This window comes from Ceratotherium simum, chromosome 36 (assembly GCF_057802395.1).
Source record: "Ceratotherium simum simum isolate JZ-2026a chromosome 36, ASM5780239v1, whole genome shotgun sequence".
NCBI lineage: Eukaryota > Metazoa > Chordata > Mammalia > Perissodactyla > Rhinocerotidae > Ceratotherium > Ceratotherium simum.
In genome coordinates this window covers 22,959,209-22,983,465 of record NC_141935.1, presented here as the reverse complement: position 1 = coordinate 22,983,465, position 24,257 = coordinate 22,959,209, and the positions used below count along the sequence as shown (strand labels likewise).

The following is a 24,257-nucleotide window of genomic DNA, read 5'->3' as shown; positions in this document are numbered from 1 at the left end:
GGATCCAAAATTGAGTTTTGGAGACAGAGTTGGGAGCCTGTGTTAATTTGCCATCTCATCTGAATCTTTTGATCTCTCCTTACATATGTTTTATTACTTTCCATGTTTATGCCTTTGCATGATTACAGCTTATGCCTAGGATTTTGGACAGATATTTTCCCACTATTTCTATCTCTAAGAATCTTTAAAACATAGCAATAACATTCTTCCCTAGTAGAGACCCTCTAAGGATTCTTTATACTCATTTTTCTTGTGACCCTTCAACACTTACGTATGGCATTAATATACTTTATTGATATGTTCCTCTATAAATGATTTTTAGTTTGTTCCATATGCATGTCTGCTGTTGGTTCAAACAGACTGAAAATTCCTGGCCTTCCCTTTCTTTATTTTCTCTTATAAAATCTAATAGAAGATGATAAATAATTGGTATTGACTAGCTGAGACACAACATCATTAATATAACTTAGAGGGAAAAACTCACGTTGTCCAAAGCCTCCATTTTTATCCATGAATTCAAAGAAAGCATCAAGAATTCTGCACAGAGTTATAACAATTGTTATGTCTTGTACAGGAAATGGCTGAAATTTCTGATGCTTCTTTATAAACTGTAGTCCATTTGTGACACTATTTTTAATCATGAATTCAAGAAAATCCACTCCTGATTGACTCATAATTTTTGAAGTTTTCAAAAGCCATGACTTAACATAAGGTTCCCATCCCAGATCAACAGGATCCTACCAATAAAAAACACAAGATAATTTTATGTAAATAAATAAAAATACAATGTCCACCTACTTTCTTAGCATTTCTTTACTTCACCACTGCCCCCTGCCAAATATGGTTTAGAACCATCACTCATTAAAGGCAAGTGATCAAAACCCTTCTTTGAAATGATTTGTGATTTTTAACCATGGTCTTATAAGACAAAGAGCATTTGGGGGACTACGTGTAGGGAGGTGTGTGAGGCTATGTGTATGTGGTGAGGGGAATTGCTTACCCAGAAAATCAGCACTATACTTAGCTTTATTCACTACATTGAGTTAAGTAGATACCAACACAGGGCTAATCATGGCTAATAATTAATTTCAAGTACAGAAAAAATTTATTCTTTGTTGTGTCTTCTACCTCCTTACCACTGTCTTGGTAATGTGTTTCACAAGTCCTAAGAGTTATGGAGTGGATGTGAAAGGTTTCAGGGCAATCTTCCCTCTATTGGAAAAATAATTCATACTAGCAGCCTAACTTGTCACCGTTGTGAAAAATACTGACATTTCAATTACTGAGTAGTATTAATAACAGTAGTAACTACACTCCTATTCACTTCTGGGTTAGGAGGCTTTAGGGGACACAAAACTTCTTAACTACTCGGATTGCCCTGGATCCAGAAGTAACAATGAAATAAACATAAAAAATGCTGTAGATAATGATTAGTTATTATTCTAGACAACACATTTTCTTTAAGAAATTTGTTTTTGAAAACTTACCATATACACCACTGCACATCGGCTGACAATAGCAGGACTGGCCTGAGAGAGACTGTCAACTTCAAAAATCACTCTTATTTTATTAGTTAAAGGTATTCTCTCACTGTTTGCTAGGCACAACATTCTAGTGTCATCTAGCATAGAATTTAGATTTTCTACCCAAAAGGTATCCACTGGACCATCTAAAATAATCCACTGCCAATCGAAGTCTGGAGAGAAAAATATTTTTAATGTAACAGAGAATAATCTCAGTCTTCTTTCACTGAAGTCTTGCAAACTTTCTATTTTTTTTAGAACATAGTTTCTAATTAAGATGAAGAATTATATTCCAGAAAACACTAGATTCAATGTGTTTATATGTAGTCTCTAATATCTATTAAATATGAATAAATATTCAGACCATATACTTAATAATGCTTTAAACATTGCTGTGATATTTTTAGATTGTTAAATTATATAATTAGCCCTTAAAATTTAGATAAGAGAAAGATCCATGAATTTATTTTTTCGATAATACTATGGTTTGTGAATTTTCCCCTTCTACCCAGGAATATTTTTTGGATATGCTGCCTCTGGGAATAGGAAAGGAAAACAGATGCCCTTTGAAGAAAGAATCAAAGAGACATATTTTACAGTATTTCACACTTGCAACTCATTTACTCCTTTTTCCACACTCTACATGCCCCTACATGGCTCCATAGTTTTAGAAAATCTATTGGTCAGGAGGTATGAATGGGTCACTACAGAGATAGAAAATAGCTAACCACATGAAAGACATTAAAGTTTCCCAAAAGAACAGGTGAGTAGAGCTAGGATCCAGATAGCCACTACTGCTAAGATGAGCTCTGACTGGCTGAGATACCTGCCTTGGGGATTGTCTTAAAACTATACGAAGGAAACTTATTATGCCCAATTACTGTACTCTCCCAAATTGAATACCAAAGAGTGACACACAAAAATTAAGGAATTCTAAGAAAGTAGAAGCAACAGCAGAAGTCTCTTTCAAAGCCTGGAACATAAACGTACTGCTGGTGGATGTGCTGATATGAGGTTCAAGCTGGAGTAGTGAAAGCAATGGTGGGGGCCTCTGCAGCAGACTGTCAGCTCCTCTGGAGCAGGGACCTTGTCACATACACTCTCAGTCCCCCTGGCACATAGCAAAGTGGCATATAATAGCCATAATAGCATAAGGGGCATAATTTTAGATGAATACGCTTGGGTTGTATGATTTGGCCTGGGAATGTACAGATTGTCTGGAATCCCACTTCAGAGGTAATACTATTGTAGGTTGCCATTGCTGCCTCTCACACAATATTTATTTCTACATTTAACATCTACTTCGCTCTTGTGAGATATTAACGGTCATTTATAAGCTAAAAGGGCTAGGTAAGCCCTTGTATTTATATAACATAATTACATATGTATATACTGTAATATAATATGTCGTAATACTATATAAATTTTAAATAAACACGTGAGGAAAATTAAATAGTACAAGAACAAAATATCACTAATCAAAAGAGTTTTAAAGATATAAATAAAGCTCATATTGGTTCAGTTTGTCTTCTCTGTTAATTAATCATCTTTACTGAATTTAATAACAACACTTACTCTGACTTTCTGGAGTTTTAACATCTTTTTCCATCTCCTTCTCAAAATTATTATCATCAACATCTGCTGTATCAGAGGAGTTAAGTTTGAAAACCTAAAACAGGTAATCAATAATGTTTAAATTTTTATTTGGTCACACTTTCCAACTCAAATGGACCAAATGTCAATATGCTTTCTTGAGTGATAAAAATATGAAAGGCAGAAGGTTCTGTAGCTGAAAAGACCAACAAGTAATCAGCACAGTATAATGTAACTGAGTGTGAAACAGGTCATTTTCTTTTAGAAAAATCTTTTATTTTAGTTTTTTTCCCCAAAAAGTTAGTACATGCTTGTACAATATTCAAATAATACAGCAAAGCACAAAGAAGAAAGCAAAAGGTCTCTGAATTTCCACCATTTGTAAAAAACTCACTGCTGACATTCTGGTGTATATTTTTCCTAGACTTTCCTTCATGATAGAGTTTTTAGGGTACACAAAAACTACCTGCAGGTTTGTTAAACTGCATATTCTAACACCTCATCCTTGGAGATTCTGATTGAATGGGTTTGGGATGGAGACCAGGAATTTTCATTTTTAATAGGCTCCCCAGGTGATTCTTAATACAGGTTGTTCTCACACCAATCGCTGAGAAATTCTTATCTATGCAGATAGTTAACTCTTTATTATCTGGGGGGCTTACTTAGTTATCTCCCCAACACGGCTGAGTAACATATCATCAGCTGACTGGCATTGGTTTCCTTTACCACCAGGAATTGGGGGGGAAGAAGACTAAACACTAGAGCTGTGCTGGGGGCACAGTGTGGGCTCTGAAGAGAGAGACCGAATACGGGTGTGAGGACCATGTTTCAACCAGAGCCTAGCAATGCAACAAATAGTAATCAGTCTCTTTCATCAGGAAGATAGATAAACAAGTCCAAGGCTATTTCCAATTATTATTCCTATTATGAAAGTCTGCAATTTTCATCCCTGTACATAAATCATTATGCTCTACTGCATTTCTTTCTCTAGATAGATATTTTTTAAAACGTGGGATTTTGGGTCAACCGTTATATGTATTTTAACCTTTAATAAATTCTACTGGATTTTTTCCTGACAGTTTGTGGCAGTAATGCTTCCACCAACAAGATATAAAAATGTGTGTTTCTCCACATCTTTGTTAACACTGAATGTTTTAGCTATCAATATTCTTAAGTTTTGAAAATTTTATGAGAAAAAATATGGTGCCTATAATTTTTATTTTTTTGACGAATACTTAGGCTCAGCATCTTTTCATATGTCTATCGGCAATTTTTATTCTATCAATTTTCTATTCATAGCCTTTCCTCATTATCTTATTTACTTGTTTAATCATTTCTTATTCATGTCTGAAGCTCTTTTTTATATTAGGGATATTAACTCATTGCCTATATGTTGTAAATATTTTCTTCCAGACTGTGGTTTGCTTTAATGTTGTTTGTTGCAACTACTGAAAACATATTTTCTTATTTATATTTATAGTCAAATCCCTTTATGTTTTCATTTATGATTTTGGGGTTCCCAATCTTAGTCAAGGACTTCCTAACTCTGAAAATATGTCCCTAAATATTATTATATTTTTATAATTTTATTTTTACATTTATATCGTTAATTCATCTGGAATTCTATTTCTGTGTAAGAAGTGAAGAAGGGTCTTTCTATGTTTTCACATAGGAAAATAGCAAATTATATAAACAGTAGTTTTAATAAGGAATGCTTTTCCCATTGATTATAAGTATTGCTTTGGTTGGATATTAAATTCCTACATACATTTGAATATGTTTCTAGACTCTATTTGCTTCCATTTCTGTGTTAGTACCTTACTGTTTTTTTTCAGGTTTTGAGTGCTATCTTTTTTTTCTTGAAATATAACATTAGTTGCAGGTGTGCAACATAATGATTCAATATTTGTATATATTGTGAAATGATCACCACAATAAGTCTAGTTAATATCATCACCACACATAGTTACAAATTTTTTTTTGTGATGAGAACTTTTAAGATCTACTCTCCTAGCAACTTTTAAATATACAACATAGTATTAATAACTACAGTCACTATGTTGTGCTGTATCTTACTATTTTGATTATAGTACGGATTTGTTCTGAAATTAGTTTAGAACATTTTAGAACTCTAAAGTACTATGGTTTTCTGCCCAGACTGTCTTTGGACTCTTGGAACATTTATGCTTCCAAATTAACTTTAAAATCATTTCATTCCATTTTAAAAAATTGGGATTTTGGTTGAAAAGACATTATACACATATATTAATTTGTTAGGGATTGGCATTTTTAGGATGGAAGTCTTTCCACTTAGGAATACAATGTATCTTCCATGTATTCAAGTTTTGTCAATTATATAGGTTTTCTTGCCTCCCTCTCCCACCCCTCACAGGACAAGTTCCTTTCTTTTACATTTATTTCAATGTATTTTTATAGATTTTGCCATTGTTAGCAGAATTTTTCCTATTTCCATTTCTAACTGGTGATCATTAGTATAAAGAATTTTATCACAGCTGCTTTACCATACGTCTTCTCTGTCAATTCTTGAAAAAGATGTAATAAAATCTCTCACTAGACTTGGATTTGTCAATTTCTCTATGAAATTCTGTCAACTTTTTCTCCATACATTTTTACATTATGTCATAGGCACATAATACTTTCGAGCTGCCATCTTTTTCAGCACCAATAGCACACTGTTTTACTCTAATTTTATAACTTGACATCTGGCAGGCCTCACCACCCAAATTCTTCCCCCTTTTTTTACTCAGGAATGTCATGGACCTTGGTTCTTCCATATTAATTTTAGAATCAGTTTGTCAAGGTCTTAAAAAACACCTCACTTTCTCTATGTCAAAACTTAATACAAAGTTCCAGTAATCAAGTGTGGTATCTGCATAAAGATAGACATACAGATAAATGGAACTGAATTGAGAGTCCAGAAATAAATTCTTACATTTATGATCAGTTGATTTTTGACAGGAGTGACAAGACAATTCAATGGGGGAAAGAATAGTCATTTCAACAAATAGGGCTGGAACAACTGGATATCCACATGAAAAAGAATGAAGTAGGATCCCTTCCTTACACCATACACAAAAATTAACTTAAAATAAACCAAAGAACTAAACATAAAAGTGCAAACTATAAAACTCTTAGAATAAAACATAGGAGAAAGTCTTTGTGACCTTGAGTTATACAAAGCTTTCCTAAGATATAATACCAGAAGGTGACAAAAGAAAAATTAGACTTCATCAAGGTTAAAAACTTTTGTGTTTCAAAGGATACCATCAAGAAAGTGAAAAGAAAACCTACAGAATGGGAGAAAATATTTGCAAATTATATATCTGATAAGGGACTTGTATTTAGAATATATAAAAAAATGCTTAAAACTCAATAATTAAAAATAACTCAATTAAAAAAAGGGTAAAGGTCTGAATAGACATTTCTCCAAAGAAAATATACAAATGGCCAATAACCACATGAAAAGACGGTCAAAATCATTAGTCATTAGGAAAATGCAAATAATAACAGATGTTGGCGAGGATGTGGAGAAAATGGAATGGTACAACTCCTTTTAACCTTACTAAACTTACATTAGACAAATCTGAGATTCTTGACTTTAGTCCGAGATCATTGTCTTTCTTTGAGTATCTTGTAGTGTTAAAGCATACATAATTTCGAATTGTTGCTGATAATAATCCATCAGTCCATTCCATAGTATTAGGATCCAGGTGTCCATATAGTTCATTAAGAGTGATACACTTTGGATTTAAAACACAAATATCTACTTTTCCTTTTCTTCCTGGAATCTGAGAAAAATTCAGTGTGGTTTTTAAAGACATTAACTATAGCACAATTATTTAATTTTTTTGAATTATTACCAAAGAATTTTAGGAGAGGTCTTTCATTCCAAAGAAAGATTCTCTATAAAGGTAGAAATTTGCAAGGGACAGCAAAAATTGACTTATTAAAATCACTATTTAAAAAAATTCTAACTATTACAAATGATAGCCCTAGAAAATAAAAAGGAAAAAAATCCCATTGTGCCTCATCCAGGAACACAATATATGAGCTGGGATGCGGTGCTTCTGGAGCCAGGGTCGGATATAGAGGTGAGGGGGAGTAGAATGTAGTTTTAAGCTTCAGGTCAGAATTGGTACTCAAGCAGACCTTATTTGCAACATATTAACCTAGGGGGTTAACCCTGGGTTAACCCAGGTCTGGGGGCTGCCTGAAGAACTGGTGTCTGTTTCACCTAACTTGGTCTCAGGCAACAAAAGTGGCAAGCACTGCTTGTGAAAGCTGCAGGAAGACTACAGACACACAGAAACCTAAGATAAGAGATTATGGATGGAGACGTACAACAGTCCATCTAACATCCTAGGGAGAAGCTAGGGTAGGAATCTTTGGGAAATTAAGACATTCAAAAGCAGCTGTGCATACAGGGGAATTGTGAAAGCCACACACAGGCCAAATCAACATGCATGCACAGAAAAGACCTGACAAGACCTTAAACTTTCATGTCAGGCTGGTCCGAAGGCTCAGCTAACCAGTGAAGAACTACTCCAGCACAGAGCAAGTCTGTAAGGACTGGGAAAGGTGGCTGTTTTTACAAATGCCCAATTTTCAACAAAAAATCACAAGGTATACAATGAAACATGAAAACATGGTCCATTCAAAGGAGCAAAATAAACTGACAGAAACCATCTCTGAGGAAACACTGGACATAGTAGACAAAAGTCTTTAAATTAACTGTCTTAAATATGGCCAAAAAACTAAAGGAAATGAGGAAAATGATATGAGAACAAGAAGGGACTATAAATAAAGAGATAGAAATTATGAAAAGGAACTAAATAGAAATTACGAAGCTGAAAATGCAATAGCTGAAATGCAAAACTCAACAGAGGCATTCACAGTAAATTTGAGCAGACAGAAAAAAGAATCAGCAAATTTGAAGATAGGACTATTGAAATTACCCAGACTCAGAAGCAGACATAAAACAACTCTCAATAAATTTTATAATATTGAAATCATACAAAGTACCTTCTCCAACCACAATGGAATGAAACTAGAAATCAATAACAGAAGAAAAATTGGACAATTTGCAAATATATGAAAATTAAACAATACACTCTTAAACAACCAATGGGTCACAGAAGAAATAGCTTGAGAATTGAGATGAATGAAAATGAAAACACTACATACCAAAACTTATGGGATGCAGTGAAAGCAGTGCAAGGAGGAAAGTTTACAGCTATAAACATCCACGTTAAAAGAGAATAAAAATCTTAAACCAATAATCTAATTTTACACCAAAGGAACTAGTAAAAGAAGAGCAAACCGAACCCATAGCTGGAAAAAGGAAAGAAATAATGATTAGAGAAGAGATAAATAAAATAGAGAGTTGAAAAATAATAGAGAGAACCATTAAGACAAAGGTTAGTTGTTGGAAAAGATCAACAAAATCGACAAAATTTCAGCCAGACTGACTAAGAAAAAAATTAAAAAGACACAAATAAATAATATCAGATATAAAAGTATGGACATTACTACTGCCTTATAGATATTAAAAAGATTACAAGAAAACACTAGGAACAATTGTATGCCAACAAATTATATAATGTAGATGAAACAGAAAATTCCTAGAAACACCAAAAATTACCAAAACTGACTCAAGAAAAAATAGAAAATCTCAAAAGATCTATAATAAGAGATTGAATCAGGAATCAAAAACCTCCAACAAAGAAAAGTCCAAACCCAGATGGTAGATTAATTCTACCAAACATTTAAAGAAGAATTAACACCAATCCTACTTAAACTCTTGCAAAAAAATGGAAAAGGGGGGAACACTTCCTAATACATTCTGTGAGGCCAGCATTACCCTAATACCAAACCCAAAGATACCACAAGAGAAGAAAACTACAGACCAATATCACTTATGAATATAGATGCAAAAGTCCTCAAAAAAGTGCTAGGAAACTGAATCCAACGGCACATTTAAAGGATGATAAACCATGACCAAGTGAGATTTATCCCAGAATGCGAGAGTGGTTCAACATAGGAAAATCAATCAATGTAATACACCACATTAATAGAGCAAAGGAAATAAACCACATGATCACATCAAGAGAGAGAGAAAGCATTTGATAAAATTTCACATTCTTTCAAGATAAAAACACTAGGCAAGCTAGGAATAGAAGGGAACTTCCTTAACATGATAAGTGGTATTTATGAAAAACTCACAGCTAACATCATATTCAATGGTGAAAGACTGCAAGCTTTCCCCCTAAAATCAGGAACAAAGCAAGGATTCCTGTTTTCGCCACTGCTATTAAACATTGTACTGAAAGTCCTCGCCTGGCAATTAGGTGAGAAAATAAATAAAAAGCATCCAAAATTGGAAAGGAAGAAGTAAAACTATCTTTATTTAAATATGACATGATTCTATAATATAGAAAATCCCAAAGAATCCACAAAACAACTACTAGAGCTAATAAGTGAATCAGCATATTTGCAGGGTACAAGATCAACACAAAAAAATCAGTTGTGTTTCCATATAGCAGCAATGAACAATCCAAAAAGGAAATTAAGAAAGCAATTCCATTTGTAATAGCATCCAAAGGACAAAATGCTTTGGAATAAATTTAACCAAGTAGGAGAAAGACTTGTATAAGAAAAAACTATATAAAAAAAATTTTCTTGCTTGCTCAAAGAAATTAAAGATCCAAAAATGGAAAGGTATCCCATGTTCATGGATTGGAAAACTAATATTGTTAAGATGGTAATATTCCCTAAAGTGATCTACAGATTCAGTGTAATCCCTAGCAACACTCCAATGGTCTTTTTTGCAGAAATGGAAAAGCCAATCCTCAAATTCATATGGACTTCAAGGGGCCTCAAATACTCAAAATAATATTCAAAAAGAAAAACAAAGTTGGAGGACTCACATTTCCCAATTTCAAAACTTACTATAAACCATAACTATCAAATTACATATATCCTGGCATAAGGATACACATATAGAACAATGGAATAGAACTGAGAGTCCTGAAATAAACATCTGCGGCCAATTGATTTTCAACAAAAATGCCAAGACCATTCAATGGGAAAAAGAATAATAGTCTCTCTAACAAATGGTGCCAGGAAAACTGGACATCCCCATGCAAGAGAATGAAGCTCGACCCCCTACTTCACTCCAAATACAAAAACTAACTCAAAATAGATGAATGACTTAAATATAGGAATTAAAACTATACAACTATTAGAAGAAAACATAGGAGTAAATCTACATGACCTTGAATTTGTCAATGGATTCTTAGATTTGACACCAAAAGCATGAACAATAAAAGAAAAAATAAATAAATTGGACTTCATAAAAATTAATGACCTTGGTGGATCAAAGGACATTGTCAAGAAAGTGAAAAGACAACTCACAGAATAGGAGAAAATATTTGAAAATCATGAGTCTGATAAGGATTTCGTATCTAGAATATATAAAGAACTCTTTTGATGCAACAATAAAAAGACAAAGGATTCAATTTAAAAATGAACAAAAGATATGAATAGACATTTCTCCAAAAAAGATATACATGAAAAGGTATTCAACACCCATTAGTCATTTAAAAAATGCAAATAAAAACCACTGTGAGACCCCACTTCACACCCATTAGAATGGAAAAAAAAATAACAAGTACATGGAGAAATAGAAAGCCTCATACATTGCTGGTGGTAATTTAAAATAGTGCAGCTGCTATGGAGAACAGCTTGGTGCTAACTCAGAAAGTTAAACAGAATTACCATATGACCCAGCAACTCACACCCAGCTATATATCCAAGAGAAATGAAAACATATGTCCACATAAAAACTTGTACACAAATATTTACAGTGTCATTATTCATAATGGCCAAAAGATGGAAACAACCCAAATATCCATCAAGGGATGAACAGATAAACAAATTGCGATGAACGGATAAACAAATATTCCATACAGTGGAATATTATTCAGTCACAAAATGGAATGAAGTACTGATACATACAACAACTTGGATGAACCTCATAAACATATGCTAAGTGAAAGCAGCCAGACATAAGAGGTCACATATTGTGATTACTTTTATATGAAATATCCTGAAGAAAAGGATATTCAGGATAGCAAATCTATCGAGACAGAAAGCCAATCAGTGGTTTCCAGGGAATGAAGAGAGAAGGTAACGGGGAATGATTTCTTAATTGGTGGGAGGTGTTCTCCTGGGGTGATGAAAAAGTTTTGAAACTAGAAAGAGGTGGTGATTGCACAACATTGTGGATGCACTAAGTTGTACACCTTTAAATGGTTAATTATATGTTATATGAATTTCACCTTGCAGTATATGGTGAAATTATACCCTACCACAAACCAATCCCATTCCTGGCTAGACATTTTTAAAGGACACACACATGAATAAGGGCATATAGTAAAAACATTAGAGAGGGTTTCTATGATGAAGAGAGACAAGAAATGAAGATTAACAAATAAACTAAATAAAATAAAATAAAGAGAAAGTCTCGAACAGACCAATTAGGAAAAAAGCATGAACTAAGGAGGAAGATCAAAACAATTCCATTACCTAAGGTCCTGCCACCAGCCTCAACATTTTTATTATAATTATATTTTAAAAATCAAAAATTTAAAAATATTAAATATAAGAGAATCATTAAATAAATTACAGTATAGTCATATATATAGAATACAGTCATTGAAATGATATTGTGAGAAGTTTTTAACGACACAGGGTTAACTCTCAGCATACGATATTAGGGGAAAATGCCAACATTAGAAAAATTGAGATTATTTATACACCATACTATCTCAGTTACTTCAAAATATACTTCGTATAGAAAAAATAATCAAAGGACATATGGCAAAATGTTTGCAGTTGCTCTCTCTAGGTGATTATTATTTCTTTATATTTTAGCATTTTGCAAATTCTTCACAATTGTACATACTTCTTTTGTAATTTACAAAACAGTTTTAATAAAACAAATTCCTGTCCACAGGGTTGTTGTGAGGATTAATGAGATAATTCAAGTGAAAGCATTTTAGTCAGTATTTTTCCCATATTTAGCACTCCATAAATATTAGTTATTGTTCTAATTGCTGTGATAATTAACCTCATTAATTAAAATAATTGCTTAAGAACTAATTAAGATCCATTGGTAGGGAGAGTTTAGACAGAGAAAAGGATAAAGAATGATGAACTGCTACAGGAATGATTTTGAAGTAGGATATTGCACATTAACTGAAAAAGAAAAATCCACATAACTGAGAACCTGACTTTCTAAGATTTTTGGAATATATTACCTACAATGAATCTTTAAATAAGATAATTGAAGTACACGCTGTTTACTGGAGTCTAACTTTATATTGAATAAATATATATCATAAAAAAGTAAGAGTTATTCTAGGATTTCAAGGACAATTTAACATTAGTCAATCTATTAACATAGCTTATTACATTAACCAATTAAAATATAAAAAATAGATGCTGAAAAATCATTTCATAAATTCTAGGAGTCAAAAACCAAAGTATAATAAGAATACAAGAAAATTTACAAAGTGTGATGAAGAATACCATAGACTAAGAGCAAACATCATATTAAATGCAGAAATATTAACTGTGTTCCAGATAAAGTAAGGAAAGAGATATTATAGTTAACACTGTCTTGGAGGGTTAATCAGTACAATAAAATAAGCATATAAGTTAGATAAATATTAGAAAAGAGACAAAATTATACTCATGTGAAGATGATTCAATTGATTACCTAAAAATATTAGAACTTACCAGTCCATTAAGTAAGGTGACTAAATACAAAATAAATATACAATTCAATAGTTTTATTTTACACTATAATTACCAATTTGAGATTCAAATGAAAAAGAAAACCCCACTTACTAGAATGATTTCTAACTACAAAATCCTAGCAATAAGTTTAACAAGTAAAGAACATACTTATGTAAAATGTTACTGAAGTATAAAATAAGATCTGAACAAATAGAGAAACATTTTATTTAGTAGAACATTTACCTGTGAAAGAGATTCCCTTTTTCCAACTGGTAAGAAATCTTCAGCAGGTAATAGTATTAATGTTCTTTCTAAAATTCTTCTAACTGTTGTCTTTCCTCCACCTGTTGGGCCCACTAACATCACACCAACATAAGCCTAAAACAAAATTGCAGATTTATGGTTTAATTCTGGTTTACTGATGGTTTAGCTAAGTTGAAACTTGAAGTTCTTATTTACAAATAAATCTCTAACTATATCCACTTCAAATTTGAAGAACCCTTCCTTCAAATTATTGTCAATCTATTGTAATCTGGTTTCTGTTTTTATTGACTAGGCTAATGTTAAAATCACTAGAAATCGCCTAATTTTAAAATTCAAAGAATAATTTTCAAGTCTTGATATCTAACAGTTTATCTCACTTTCCAATTCTTGTTTATTCCTGTACCTTTCTCTACAATTGGCTTTTGTAACACGTATCTGGGCTTTCCTCTTTTCTATTTTTTCTGCTTTTGAGTTCTGATTGTCCTTTTCATGCTAGTCTTTCCTAATTCATCCTTGTCTCTCTCTCTCTCTCTTCTTAATTATCCCTATCCAATGTCATCAATTTGAATATCTTTAACTATGACCTGAATTCTAATGACTCCCTAATGTATACATTTTTCCAAGTCTTTGGTTCTAAGTGCCTGAATGAATTTCAATGGTCTACTAAATATTTCCATCTGGATGTCTCACATGATTTTCAAAGTCAACGTAATCTAATCCATACCTTCTTTTCAAACTTGTTGCTTTTCTTATTTCCCTAATCTAGTTAATAAAACCACTATGTACCAATTGTCCAAATTAGAATACTTGCCTTTTTCATCTCCTCATCTCTTACAAAACTTTTGCTTGATTCCGTCTTCTCTCCATCCCAATCACAACGGACTGAAAGTTTGCATCCCCCTAAAATTCAAATGTTGAAGCCCTAACACCCAATGTGATGGTATTGGAGGTGGGGTCTTTGGTAGGTAATTAGGGTTAGATGAGGTCATGAGGGTGGGGCCCCATCATGGGATTAGCATCCTTATAAGTAGAGAAAGAGAGACTAGAGCTCGCTATCTCTCCATTATGTGAGGACACAATGAGAAGGTGACCGTCTGCAAGAAGAGGGCTCTCACCACGAACCACATCTGCCAGCACTTTGATCTTGGACTTCCCAGCCTCCAGAACTGTCAGAAGTAGATGTCTGTTTTTAAGCCACCCAGTCTGTGGTATTTTGTTATAGTGGCCCAAACAGACTAAGACAAGGGGGTAAAGGGTCAGATGATCAAGCTCTTAAAAACTGTCAGAATGGGCCCTCACCATCTCTTCTGGATGACTGTAATAGCATTAAAGAAATTATTATTTTTAGTAATGTATCACATAAGTACATTAAAATTCAAATATGGCTAAAGCTAAAATATCTTGTCACTTCCATTCCAATCTCTGTACCCTGATGGAGGCCTTCTGGTTCTCTGGTCTGATAGTTCCATTCCATAACTGGCAAGGCAAGAAGGGTCCAAAAAGCCTTGCTTGTCAAATGGAAATTGCATATATACAATGTTATAAACCAATGTTACTGCAATAAACAAAAAATTGAAAAAATAAATAAATACACTAAAAAAAAAAAAAAGAATGCAGCTAACCTGGCTCCAGTGGCCTCATGGCTTTACATGAAAGAGTGGCAGCTATCCCTCTGGGAGCAACTTTATCCCCACGTCACCTCCTAAAGCAAAGCTGCTGGCTCAGTGGAGCTCTTGATTTACAAAGATTCCCGTAAATGCCTTGGTCTGGTTTACTGAAGGTTAGGTTAAGCTGAAATGTGAAGGCTCTTGCTGTTGAGCCTCAGAGCCAGCTATGAAGAACCAAGAGCAGACTTATTGATTCTGCTCACTGGGAAGAACTCTGACACTTGAGCTTTGGCAATGGCCTAGCTATTTGGTCTGCCACCTCGAAAACTACACACTAGAAGATAAAGATAACCCTCTTTGGGGCTTCGAACTGTGGAAACAAATGGTCGCTACTGATCAAACTATCTGAGTCACTCATGGGCCCACGGTAAGGACCCATTCTTTGATGAGATTACCAAGAATCAAGCTGCTGATGGAGGCTGTCCTTCCCAGATTGCTATGATTGCTGTGTGGATACAAGACCGTACTGGACGGAGCAACGCGTTCGCCATCATGGACCGCACAAAGTAAAGGACTGTGTGTTTCTGCTGTAGGGGCTACCACTGCATTCTAGACTTATCACTCCTGCCAAAAGTTGAGATAGTTGTCTCACAGTGGGGAAGCCACATTGCACAGGTCATAAATGACCCCCATATACTCTTGGCAAGATGCCGCATCAGATCTCTGATCTCTTCTCTTGGGGCTATCAGTGGTGCCTCACTGATATTGACACTATTTCAAGTTACGGGGTGGCTCTTCCAGTCCAATCAGCTAACTCCAGGCACATCATTATGTCTCTTGAAACTAATTTGCGTCATGTGCTTGGATTTCTGGACCATTTGCAGTCTGACAATGTTGTACCTTTTATTGCAAAAGTCACTCAACAATGAGCTGATGGGTCAACGTATTTTATGGACCTGCCACACTCCCTACCATCCATAGGCATCTGGTATTATTGAGCATTCAAACAGCCTTCTCAAAAATTGACTCAAAAAGATTTCTGAGTCTATCTCCCATTCTTCTCTGTGTCCTCATACTTACCAAGGAAGTTTGGTCATTGAATGTAGGTGTCCCCAAAAAGGGACCATTTCCTTTCATTTGCTTCCTGGGTAATTATCAGCATGAAAGAGATAAGGGATTATATAGACCTACTTTGAAAATTTAGGATTTAGTCCTGACCATTGCGGGGCATGGTGCTTCTTTCTTTCCCCTAATGACAACTCCAGGCCACCTCGATTGGCACACATTCCAAAATGGGTCCTAGGGGATTCAAATTTAATTCTGATTCAACTACCTGGATTCTCTTGGATTGACACAGTCTTAGGTCATAAGGATAACAACTACTTGACTGAGTACACTGCCTGTTGAATCCTTTTACAGTGGCCCATGCAGGCTAAAGCAGGGGACATAATGGTTCTCGCTAAGTTTTATAAAAATGCCCCTGTCTCTCTTGCATCTAGCCCTTCAGGATGAAAGGTATGGGTGGGAGTAGGGGATGTTTGGAAAATAATTACAGTTAAAATTACTGAAATGGGACATACCAATTTTGTGGCAGTATAAGAACAGCAAAAACCCAGACACCCGGGGAGGAAACACCTCAGACCATGGAATATGGGGGAAGGGAGGGATATGGAAGATCTTTTGTCTTTCAGAATTCTCTCTCTAACCTTCAAAGAAAATGCCCCGATGTGGCTATCCCAAACAACTGCAGGAGCCTTTAACATAACTGACTGCTGGGACTGCCAGCCCCTACCAGATGGGACTGACCATGATTTAATTCTCATTCTCCTTAACCTTACTGAGAAGTCTATCAGGAACAGTAGGGGTGGCCTCAGCTCCTGCACATCCCAGGCAAAACACTTGTCAACACCTCAAGAAGTCTTGGATATCTTTCCTAGCCCTATCTCCATTGCTCAGTCATTCCATGGGGAGACAAATACCATCTGCCTTATACTTTGGCAAACGGGTCAGATTGGACCGATTGTCCTCAAGTGGTCACTCCAAAAAACACTGGACTTAATTATTAGAACTGAACCGAGAACCCATGTTGGAGGCACCGTCAACCTGTGTCTTCCCGTCCCCTTGAACTGACGTAGGCCCCATTTAGGGAACCCAGCAACTATAAAAAACACTTTCTTTCCAAGGGTATCATGTGCACCCTTAGGATTGTACTTCTTATGCAAATGCCAGGCATTAACTTGCCTCCCTTCCCAAAACAATGCACTTAACACCTTAGAGGTGGTTTTAAGAGTGTTAAAAATCCAGTGTTTAAGGATACATCACCTTGTCTCTGGAAGGCTTTCAAATCAGTCTCAACTCACTGGCCAGGGTAGTTATGGATGATAAAATTACACTAGACACTTCCTCCTTGTGGGCCAAGACAAAGTCTGTGCAATTGATATTAATCTTGCTGTACCTGGATTAATGCTTCCAAGAGCAATAGTCAATTCAGAAACTTAAGAAGAAATCTACCTGGCTTTCCAAGGTAGGTTCTGATGGCTTATGGAATTTGCTTAACTGTTTGGGCCTGAGACCTTGGATGGGCATGGTTGAGATCAATACTTTAGGTTTGCCTCATCCTACTGTTTATAGTCCTGTTGACAGAATCCTTAATTAAATGCTGTATGAGATAAAATGGATGGATTTGCTACCAGCACCTTTCAGTCAGATTAATCAGAGTGGTCAACAGAGTGGCATACTCATGGGAAAATTCACCAGAGGCCAAGACGGTGTATAAACGAGGGGTAGATATTATTGGGAGACAATTCTTTATAGGTCTCTGACATTTCTCCATGCCTCTGAGCAGATGCATTGAAAGCTTTATTTAGAACTATTTTTTCAAGAATGTTTATATAGCAAACAGTTTTGGAAGACAGAGATACTATCTCCTATCACGATGGAGGACAGATTTATTTGCTGTCCAGAATAAAAAAGATAATGTCTCCATGAACAAAGGCTGAGAATATTTCCTAGTAATCCCCTTTTAAGATTGAATGGTTCCTAAGCTTGGTGTTCTTCTCCTGTAAAACAACTTACCATGTGTGCAGGAGTCACCTGACCCTGCGTCTCCCGATGGGAATTAAGTTTTGGGGAAACGGCTACTGCTATTGCTGTGAGTAATAAACTGTCCTTCCTGACCCAGGAGTCTAATGTTTTCTGCCACTGTGAAACTGTGGCAGGCTAACCTGTTAGCTTAGAAGCAGGGTAAAATCTCGACAAATATATGTACGGAGGAAAAGATGTAATATCGTAAAATGAAAATTCTCACTATAATTAGTAATTCAATTCTATTTCAATCAAAATCCAAACAGTATTTCTTTAGTGGAAGTCAACAGGCTGATTATCCAAGAATTTTGAAAATAACAAAGATGGAAGATGATGAGGCTCAGGACACACTATCTCAAAATATGGCTCCTTGGCATAGTATATATATTAAGCTAAAGGAATTTTTTAAAATGGCAGAAGCAGGAAGGTCACTCTGACCTCCCAACTGCACTTTTCTTCCCTGAAACAGGTCATAAAACTCCCATGTGAAAGGCACTCTCCCAGTACCAGAAGGAAAGAAGACATTCTTATCACCAGAGACAGGGAATTTGGGGCTGAGAAGGCTGTATAAACAAAACCTTGTTAAACTAACCTTTATCTTTCTAGTTACTTCTTCACCATTTACTACCCCTAGCCCAAACTCCTTTGTTTTGTCAACTCTTTACAAATCTATTGTTTCTTTATCTAAAAGATTTAAAAGCTTCTTGTTCTGGTCACTTCTTTGGGTCATCATTCTCATGTGAAGGCTCCCATGTACATGTACAAACTCAATAAAATGTGTATGGCTTTTCTCCTGTTAATCTGTCTTTGTCAGTTTAATTTTCAGACCCAGCCAAGGACCCTAAGAAGGTCAAGGATAACTCTTTCTTCCCTTACAACTGGTATCGACAGACATGAAGACTTATTATAAAGCCATGGTGATTAAGACTGTGTGGTGTTGCCATACAGATAGGGAAATAGATCAAAAGAATAAAATATAGGGGCCGGCCCAGTGGCACAAGCAGTTAAGTGTGCACGCTTGCTGCGGTGGCCCGGGGTTCGCCGGTTCAGATCCCGGGCGCGCACCGACGCTGCTGGTCAAGCCATGTAGTGGCAGCGTCCCATATAAAAGTGAAGGAAGATGGGCATGGATGTTAGCCCAGGGCCAGTCTTCCTCAGCAAAAAGAGGAGGATTGGTAGATGTTAGCTGAGGGTCGATCTTCCTCACACACACACACAAAAAAGAATAAAATATATAGAAGAAATTAATAAAGAAATCCCTGCTATCAGATATGGAAATGTGGTATATGACAGAAATAGCAAATCAGTGAGGAAAATTCTTGGGAAAATTGATTATCCATATGGGTAAAAATAGATCCCTACTTGATACTTTGAAGAAAAATAAATTCCAGACAACTTAAAAATGGGAAATGAACTATCTAAAACTTTTAGAAAAAATTATAGAAATATCTTTATGAGATAGGATAGAAAAAATTTCTAAAAATAGGACACAAAAATACCAACCATAAAAGAAAGACTGATAGATTTTACTGCATTAACAATGTCTCCTGCACAACTGAACACCATGAATGTTTCTAAAAACCTAATACTTAGAGAATTTATTTGCAATGCATATAAACAATAAGGAAATTATGATATAAAAATGCATAATGAAAAGCCTAAATGTTTACTAAGAAAAAGACAAACAACCAAATTGAAAAATGAGTACATTAGATAATCTGGCAATTCACAGAAAATTCAAATGGCTAATAAATAAACATATAAAAGGATGTACAATTTTACTAGTAATCAGAGAAATGCCAAGTCTGATGCTTTTCCAAATGGTTCATTCACGGAGAACAGAAATTCAAAGAAGGTATAGCAATGGAATGCAGAACATTTTGCACCATATTTGTAGGATGTTTTACAATTATGTACTAAGGGGATGAAGGTGAAAAAAATTACAGACAGTCCCTGACTTGACAATGGTTCAACTTACGATTTTTTGACTACGATGGTGCAAAAGCAGTAGGCCTTCAGTAGAAACGGTACTTTGAATTCTGAATTTTGATCTTTTCCTGGATTAGTGATACATGGTACAATACTCTCTCATGATGCTGCCACAGCTCCCAGACAGCCACGTGATCATGAGGGTGAACAACTGATACACTTACAACCATTCTGTACCCAGACAACCATTCTGTTTTTCACTTTCAGTACAGGATTCAATAAATTACATGAGATATTCAACACTTTATTACCAAATAGGCTTTGTGTTAGATGATTTTGCCCAACTGTAGGCTAATGTAAGTGTTCTGAACACGTTTAAGGTAGGCTAGGCTGAGCTATGATGTTCGGGAGGTTAGGTGTATTAAATGTATTTTTGAGTTATGATGGGTTTATCAGGATGTAACTCCATCATAAGTCAAAGAAGATGTGTAATTTGGTGAGAGGTAAAGTGAGGGGTCAAATAACAAAATTTAGGTAAATAGTTAATCAATAAGCCACTTCACTTAGAAAAACATTATAATAGCTCTCTTTTATTATTATTATGTTTTTCTCATTGATCATACCTACTAAACCACAGGAGCACACAATTGCTAATATGCCATTCTACACTTACCTGCAGTTGGTTATGAAACTGTATGATTTTCTCTTTCTGAGCTGGCCATTGTTGTAAGCCCAGTTGTTGTGCTGCAGTAGATATTACTTTCTAAAAAAAAAAAAATTAATTTAAAATACGTTGCAAATTAAACTCTTAATATGTAATCCTACAAAATCTCTCTTAACTAGGTACCAAATACTGCACTTTGAGATAGTAGTTCTCAATTTTTTCCCCAACCTAAGAATAACGAAAATTATTACTTTCCTCCTCAAAATACAATACATACAAAATTTTATGTTCACAGACCCCCAGTAGGAAGTTCATAGACCCTCCTGCAATTTAAGAACTCATGCTTTAAGATGTATTTAAGAACTAGCTGTTACCATAGACAATTGTCTAATTATCTCACACTAAAAGAATAAAAGATTCTGTATCAATGTGTAATTCTAATCACCATTAAAGTAGGTTTTCAATTTTGTAGTGATTATTTTAGTGTTTCAGTGTTAAACAGTATTCGAAGATAGCAAGTAAAATTTACAAAACTGAAGACTTGATGTGGTTATACATTAGAACATCCCAGGAAATGGCTGCAGCTTGGAAAGACACCTAATACTTTAACACAGGAATTATAAGGGCAGTCATGCTTCCTTCTAAAGTGGGGTTTATTTCATTGTGGATACAATTAGTAACTAGGTCTACAGAAAAAGTGGGATTTGTTGTTTTTCTCACCAAACTCTCCTACTCCCTTTCTTATTCCTAGTATTCCTATAACGAGACAGACAAAGAAACAGCTGAAGGAGGCAGAAAACTCAGCAGGACTGTACAAATGGAGAAAAAAGTAGCTCCTCAAGCAAGGCTAACTGGAGGTAGGAAATCAGCTGAGAGGATTTTTTGAAAAGCAACTTCTTTCAAATGGAGCTGATGAGACTGCCCACTTAAGGCCTGCACCTGGAGCAGTTTTAGGTGTAGAGGCGAGGAACTCTCTGCAGTTACTAATACAAGCCTAGACACCTTCCTGGATACAAGCGAGAAGTCACACAGGTGTGGAATAAGGACAGCATGGGATGCACAGAAGATCAGCAGAACCGGGATAATCAAAGAAGAGACATTCAGACATGTCATCCCGCCTGGCTAAGGGTTTTCACAAATTCCTTACCTTGGAAGGTTTTGAAATAAAATTGTAATCCTAGCGTAAAGTATTTATAACTTTTTATGATGTTCTGTGGAGTCAACTGGATGATAAACTATACGTAGTTCTTACTCCATGATGTGGTTCCATTACTTCTCAGCTAATCCTTTGGTTTCTCTGAGTTAATGACCCTCATACAAATTGAATATTGTTAGAGACAGAAATTTAAATAAGTTGGATAGATTCCAATTGCCTATCGCATGCAATTCAGATGAACAAGAAGTATAAACAGCACATCTACAGTTTCTTCAATAACATATATTCCCACGTGGGAATATCAGACACGACGGGTCACTGTGTAAGCCACCAAAATACACCATGAAATAAAAGACTGGATTACTCCAAATTTAATATTAAAATCATAACTTTAAATTATGATCTTTAATGTCGTTTCTATGGCCATATATTACAATTTGGGAACATTTTTTAAAACAATTGACAGCTTGCATATTTACTGATGTGAAAATTATACAAAGGGGGAAGTAGCTGAATAAACTGATCTGCTTGTATGGAAAACTTTACTATAAGCTCAGACTGGTATAAACTGACTTGTAAAACTGATGGAAAGATATATATATAAAGAAGTTCAAAGATAAAACCATTAATGTGTACATCTAAACGCTATTAGAATGGCAATGCTATTTGTTTTAGCTGTTACTTGAAAAATGTTCAAGGTAACACTGGAGGCAGTTAAAACTTACAATTGGAGAAAGGAGAGCAGGGGATGTGTAGAATCTGCCTGGGAGGGATAAAAGGATGCTCACATAAGACAGAGAAAGCAAACTTGTCAACTGACAATCTATTTGGTTTTTTTTCTAGCAAAGTGAAAATACTCAAAATGTAAATGTAAATCTTCAAAAGGTATGCAATAGCTTTGATGCAAATATTCACTGTATTTCTCCTGGAAACCACACAGAGCAAAAAGGAAAAAAATATCAAATTGCATTTTCATTAAAAATAAGGAAACAAACAAAATATGCAAAATCTAAAACCGATGTAAGTGCTCTGAAAATAGCTAAGCTTATGTAGCTTCAAGTTTGGACTTACAACTTGTTGGTCTAGAAAAGTCCAACTCATTTAATCATGTGAAACAAAGGATCTCACAGTATAAGTCTCTTTCCTGTCAGTTTAGAGAACTAGAAATAAAAGATTACATATTGAAAGGGCAAACAGAATACCAAAATTCATAACTGGAGAATTTATAGTGAGATTAAGAATATCAAAGACCAAGTAAAAATTTTAAAAGCTTCCGGAGAGAAAGAACAGATATACTACAAAGCAACAAATATCAAAGTGACACTGACCTTCTCAAGAGTGACTCTGGAGCAAGAGGAAAATGGAATAATATTTTTAATGTATTAAATATTTTAATGTATTAAATGAAAAGAACTTCAAACTTAGAATTTTATATCCAGCCAAACTGTCATTCAAATATGAAAACATACCAAAAATGGTCTCAGGTATTAAAGTTCTCAAAAGGTTTGCCCCACAAAAATGTACTCTGAAAACACTGTTGGGAGAAGTACTCAAAAAGAGGAATAAATTGAAGAGAAGTCTGCAAGAGACAGGAAGAGAAAGTTTGATAAAATACTTTGTTAATTTACAATGTTCTAAAGGCTCATGTGTGTGTGTGTGTGCATGCGTTTGTGTGTGTGAGTGTGAGTGTGTGTGCTAAAAAGCTAGGAAAAGAAAAAGGAAAAAATATTCCCATAACAACCAGGAACTAAAATTCTACATGACATCAAGAATAGGAGTGAAAGTACGGGGAAGACCAATGATGACCTAAGGGTATGCTAAAGTAGTTGTCTTGAAAGGGAAAAGATATAGATATTGAAAAATTCAATAAATAAATAGGAACTAATAATGATGAATGTCAGTCTTCAGTTAAGGGAAGCACCATACGGAATAAACACAAAATAAACACAGAAGAAAAGTCAATCTATTCCACAAAGAGCAGGAAAAGAGAAAACAGTGAAGCAAAAAGAAATTAAATAAATAATATAACAGAAATGCATTTTAAGATAACAGAATCCATAACGAATATAAAAAGTTAAAATCAATAAATACAGGGCAGATAAAAACAGATTGTATGACACGAAAACAAAGTCTATCAATATATCTCCTACAAGACTTATAGTTCAAACAGAGAGACATAGAAAGTTTGAAAAATAAAAGAAATTCTGAGGATATGAATCTCACACTAAAAATGTTGGATAACAATCTTGATATCTGACTAAATAGATCTTAAGGCAAGACATACCATATGGGCCAAAGAGGAATATAGTATAGGGGTAAAAGAATAAGGAGATATAAACATATTTATACAACTTATAATATAACTTCAAATTATATAAAGCAACAATTGACAGTAGTGCAGGGAAAATAGACATGTCAACAACTGTAGTTAAGATCTTAATAACACCCTTTTCAAAAACTAAAGGATAAATAAAAAATAAACAGACACATCAAAGCTCTGAAAAATTAATAGCCTATGTGTATAACTTTACACCCAACAAGCACAGAATACATATTATTTTAGAGCACACAAGAAGCACTTACAAAAAAAGCCCATTCATTAGGTGATGTAGGAA

At 34.8% G+C, this 24,257-nt stretch overlaps 1 protein-coding gene across 1 annotated transcript in view; it reads right to left on the bottom strand.

Annotated features, from left to right (window-relative positions):
- The window catches only part of DNAH14 (dynein axonemal heavy chain 14), a 346,391-nt gene that overhangs the window by 175,301 nt on the left and 146,833 nt on the right, over positions 1 to 24,257 (bottom strand). Inside the window, exons 35-39 of the mRNA XM_087424245.1 lie at positions 20,496 to 20,585; positions 13,182 to 13,316; positions 3,099 to 3,192; positions 1,488 to 1,696; positions 485 to 737 (exon numbers count right to left, since the gene is read on the bottom strand). Of these exons, the coding sequence (XP_087280371.1) occupies positions 485 to 737; positions 1,488 to 1,696; positions 3,099 to 3,192; positions 13,182 to 13,316; positions 20,496 to 20,585 (781 nt within the window). The remainder of the gene's footprint in view (positions 1 to 484; positions 738 to 1,487; positions 1,697 to 3,098; positions 3,193 to 13,181; positions 13,317 to 20,495; positions 20,586 to 24,257) is intronic.